Here is a 5,258-nt window from a genome sequence, read left to right as displayed (position 1 = left end):
TATGGTATTTGGGCCTTCCGAAGTTGGCAAGATAGTGGCTAGTGAAAGGGATTGAGGACCAGTAAAAATATTAATTTACTGGTCCACTTGGCTAGTTAAAAAAAACCTTAAGGGAAACCCCTGTAATGATAACAATTAATTAAAAAGTAATAACAATAATAGTATTTTAAAAATTTATGAAAGGAAAAAAAAAACCAACCCATTATCAAAATGGACTCAAAACGTATATGATGATGATATGTAGAAAACTTTTAGCATTTAACCATTTACAAAGAAGATAAATCCTCTTTCTAATGTAATTATTTTTGTCTTTACTCATCTGTACTTACTCTCTTTAAGTGTGGCCATGTTACGAACTTGCACCCTGTATCAAGAAAATTAATATGTTTCATAAATGTAATGTGATACATCTGACTTTGTCTAAATGAAAATATCTTCTACAGTACAGTACTGTACAGTATTATTTAGATTCACTAACATTACACATTATTTCTTGAATGAATACCAAAATATATGAGCATCTCAATTTTCCTTCAGAGAATTTCATTGACAGACCTACAAATTATTTTTGGTGTTAAGATTTAAGAGCAGAGAGTGTTCACCAGTGCAGAAATGTAGTATCAACTTTCTGAACTAAGGTAGGGAAACCTGTCACAATATTATTAATCAATCTTAATCAGAATTTCAACAATTATCGCTAACAGTACATAAACATAATTTCTCAACTGGCATTATAACCACTGAATTACATGAAAATACATTTAATACGAATAAACACAAATACAAAAGACAAAAAAACATCTTAAAATTGTAAAAATTATTTAGAAAAAAACATTTAAATTCTACAAAACTAATAAAATATGAAACATCAAAGTTATAACATTTAGATTCTTAAATAATCAAATATTTACAATTAAAATTTATTGAAAATAACTTTTAATTTCATTGAATTATATCATATTAAAGAAAGAAAAAATTAAAGGCAAATAATATATAAGTTTTTTAATTAAGAAGGCCTATCTACTCTTGTGTGGTGATACTTATAAAATTTTTGCATCTGTGTGGTCTTGCATGGCTCTACAGACAGAAAATATAATCATCTTACAGTATCTCATCAGTTACTGCTGCTAAGCCTTTATTTAATTTGTACCTATATCTTTTTTTTTATTGATTTCTGTTTTTAATACTTTAGGTTTTAGTTCGTATTAAAGCCACATTCCCGGCAAAATTTCAGTTAAGAAAAATCTAATTTTTGTATAATGTTATAAAGATTTATAAATATAATAATAATATGGAATTGCTAGTTTAACTGAATTTAGATATTCCTAAACAGGAACAAAATATAAAATAAGACTGAAATTTGATTTTTTGTGTTCCACACAAAAAATAAATGCGGATAAATTTTTCATGTTTGATTTTGCAACAGGTCTGCGAAGAAAAATAGTAGGCGCCGACAACATTAGCCTATCCAACACTGCTAGGCTAGGCCTAGCCTTACCTCAATTTAGGTTGTGTTGTTACACATAAAAACGGGAAAGCCCCATTCCCGGCAAAATTTCAGTTGTTAAGAAAAATCTAATTTTTGTATAATGTTATAAAGATTTATAAATATACGGAATTTCTAGTTTAACTGAATTTAGATATTCCTAAGCAGGAACAAAATGTAAAATAAGACTGAAATTTGATTTTTTTTGTGTTCCACACAAAAAATAAGTGGACGGGCTAGAGTCCGGTCTAGTTTGCTTAGGCCTGTAGGGGCATAGGTACTGTAGGCTTAGGCCTAATTTTTGCAGGGGGGACAGGACTTTGTGCAGGCATTATTTTAAAGTCTGGGACTCAAAAGTGTCCTTATCCTTAGTCTAGGCCTAGCTCTCAATAGATTTTGTTTTACCATTATTCTATAAAATAAAATAACAAAAATAATGTGTAGGCCTACGCTAGCTTAGGCCTAAACTGTATGTAAGCCTGTAGGCCTAGGCCAGGCCTAGGCTACCTAGGTAGGGAGGCCTAGCCTAGCTAGAGTGCGACTCCAATCAATTGTCTGACAGTGACTTACGGCCTGTTTATACTTGCAACGATAACGATAAAAAGCTAAAAAGCAATTTTTCATATGGAAAATAAAAGAAATAAGTTTTTACATGAGGACAATTCGATAACGACTCATCGTGTATACAATAAAAAATAATTTCACATACCAATTGTGAGGTCTCACCACGAAATGAGACGCATCCTTGGTGAAATCATATATAGATTTCAACATTTTTACAAAACTTAATTTGATACTTATATTTTATGATTGTGTACTTTTTAAGTGAATTTTCTTACTAAAACAGTGTTCTCTTCGCATATTCTTTAATTCTAGTCCTATTGATTTTCTCAAAACCTGGTTCTAGTACACCTAAACTTTAAATGCTCACATCTCTGGATCTATTTATCCTAGGGAAGCCATTCAAAGACCAAATTAAAGCTTATAATGTGATCTACCAAAATGTAATATAAACTCAGTTTTTGATTTTCTAATGATGAGACTCATTTTGTAGTGAGACCTCACAATTGAAATAATGTTGTAATCACTGAAAAACGAAAAAATCAAAAATCGTAGTAGTAACAATGATTTTATCGTTTTTTCCATGATTATGACGTCATTTCAAATGATATGTCTAAATATTTTGGTATCGTATACATGATAAATCGTTATCGAATCGTCCTAATGTAAAAACTCCTGTTATTTCTTTTATTTTTTATATGAACAATTTTATCGTTATCGTTGCAAGTATGAACAGGCCTTTAGAGTACTAAGATTAGAACTAGGTTAGACCAATCGATCACGTTCTTGCAACAAAGAGTCTAGGCCTAGCATACGAAAGGGACTAGGCCTAGGGCCTTGACTAAAATACTACAACACAGTCTAGGCCTAGCCTACACAAGTATTGAGGTCTAGGCCTCTCTACTCTACGGCCTAGGCCTATAGAAAAGAAGCCTAGGCCTAGTCTAGGCAGCGTTGCAAGGCCCTACAGACAGTAAAATTTCCGATGAAAATCGATATAAGATCACAAATTAAACTAATATATATTTTTTGGTTTATATTAGGCCTATAAAGTTTGTAATTATAGTTCATAAACGCTTACCCTGAGGGTGCAAATAGAGGTACTTTACTTGCTAACATGGCCATTTTCCTTACAGACTGACCGGTTATCAGAGCATGCAGTAGATAGCCTCGTTTTCATTCGCCGGTATAACAGCGCCCTCAATCAAGTTAGCAATTATCCCAAACCACTCCACCCAATTTTACAATCTGTATTTGCGACTTCTGAATTAGATAGGTCATTATAAGCTTTAGAGCTTCTTTCAACGACCCAATACTTCAAGCATGTATATTGTTGATATTTACTATATTTACATATTCACTTATGGTAAAGTTATCTCCTTCACATTATATGTGTGTGCGTCTACTGTTCCCCTCTGCACTTACTTTCATACCGTAGGACAGTTAAAGGTTTTTCTTTTAATAAACTACCAATCTTTTGGTCCCATAATATTTTAATAACTGTTTAATTACAATGAAAATGTTTTGTTTTTAAACATAATTAATAATTTGAATGTTTTATAAATTAATCAACCATGTGGCTGTAGCATTTGTTAGTCGTTCAATTACGATGAAAAAGTTTTGTTTTTGAACATTTGTAGCAGACACCTTGTACGATCAGGTGAAAGTTTTGAATTTTTTACAAATCATCTTGGTCAATCATGCAGGGGCGGATTTAGAGTGCCGGCCCCGACCACCCCTTTTGGAAAGTCGAAAAAAAAGAAAAAAGATAAAGATAAAGAAAAAAAAAAATCGTTCCCTCAAAAAGGCCTCAGAAGTTATTTTTTCATCTTGAACACAGAAATTTCGCGAGGGCATGCCTCGAACCCCCTAGATACTGTTATCTCGATCGCCCCCCCATTTTGGACATCTCTTGATCTGCCCCTGTGATTTGTCTGCGTGCAAGTCAGTCTGAAACTATTACTTAGGTAAGTAATAAAATAGAAGTTTATGTACATAATGTTCTTTTTCCCAGACTCAAATTAATTTGTTGAGTGATGTGATGGGTATTCATTATGATATTTTTTCATCAGCATTATTATAATCATCATCACTAACAAACATTTTTGCCATTATCAAGATGAATATTCTTGTCATTATCTTCCATGTCATCATCATGAACATTGTTGTCATTAAAATCAATCTCCATCATCATGAATATGATCCTTATCATCATCTCCCCACACCATCAACATTATCATCATTATGAATATCTTTTTCATTATCATCACCCCTCACCAACATCATCGAAGTCATCAATTCAATCACCATCATCATGGATATTACCCATAATTCTATCATCATCATATTGTCCTTACCACTGACACAGGCTGCCACAATCACCTTATGTTGTTACTACATCGTCATTGGCAACTCTGCGCTTTTGATCATTTATTTGAAATTAGTGCATTATAAATATTTTATTATTATTATTATTATTATTATTATTATTATTATTATTATTATTATTATTATCACAAAATACATGAAAAAAAAACCAACAAGAACAGTCACATTGATCAGTTCCAAAGAGAAATGTTTATATTTACAAATATCATACAAAAAGTAATAGTCATCTATTATTGCTACTAAAATGGAAAGCAAAAAAAAAATAAAATAAAATAAAACAAAACAAAACAAAAAAAAACAAAAAAAATTATCAAACATAGATGACATTTAGTGAAGATAGGATCTTATGAAATAAAATGTTTCGGTTTTCAGGAAATGTAATAATTTAATTAAGATTATTTTGCTAATAATGTATAAATTACATTTTTATTAAATAACCTAATGAGCATGAAACATGCAAAAATCCAGTTATCTCTATGTACAATATAATAATAATAATAATTAATTTTATGTTTTGAATGCAGTGGCAATGACAAATGTTTAAGATAGGATAAAAAAATAAAATGTTTTGGTTTTCAAAATAAGATAATTTTGCTAATTATGTATAAATTAAATTTTTATTACATAATGCAATAAGCATGTACAAATCTGCAGAAGTCCGGTTATCTGTACATACAATATAATAATTATAATTAATATTATATTTTGAATGCAGTGACCCTTTAAGTCATTAAGAAGTTAAAAAGTAAATTTAAAAAACTGTTGGAAAACATTTTTAGAAAACTTGTTAGTTTGAGAATTAGTGGACATTTCAAACAATATT

At 30.5% G+C, this 5,258-nt stretch overlaps 1 protein-coding gene across 1 annotated transcript in view; it reads right to left on the bottom strand.

Annotated features, from left to right (window-relative positions):
• The window catches only part of LOC117110113 (ATP synthase subunit gamma, mitochondrial-like), a 10,600-nt gene extending 7,355 nt beyond the window's left edge, over positions 1-3,245 (bottom strand). The window contains exons 1-2 of the mRNA XM_033252714.1: positions 3,129-3,245; positions 330-364 (exon numbers count right to left, since the gene is read on the bottom strand). Of these exons, the coding sequence (XP_033108605.1) occupies positions 330-364; positions 3,129-3,172 (79 nt within the window). The 5' untranslated portion in view covers positions 3,173-3,245. The remainder of the gene's footprint in view (positions 1-329; positions 365-3,128) is intronic.
• Between the last annotated feature and the right edge of the window lie 2,013 nt (positions 3,246-5,258).

This window comes from Anneissia japonica, unplaced genomic scaffold, assembly GCF_011630105.1.
Source record: "Anneissia japonica isolate Jap-2015-1 unplaced genomic scaffold, ASM1163010v1 scaffold285022_len42146_cov126, whole genome shotgun sequence".
In the NCBI taxonomy this organism is placed as follows: Eukaryota; Metazoa; Echinodermata; class Crinoidea; order Comatulida; family Comatulidae; genus Anneissia; species Anneissia japonica.
The sequence above is the reverse complement of the archived record's forward strand: the minus strand, read 5'-3'. Positions and strand labels throughout refer to the sequence as shown.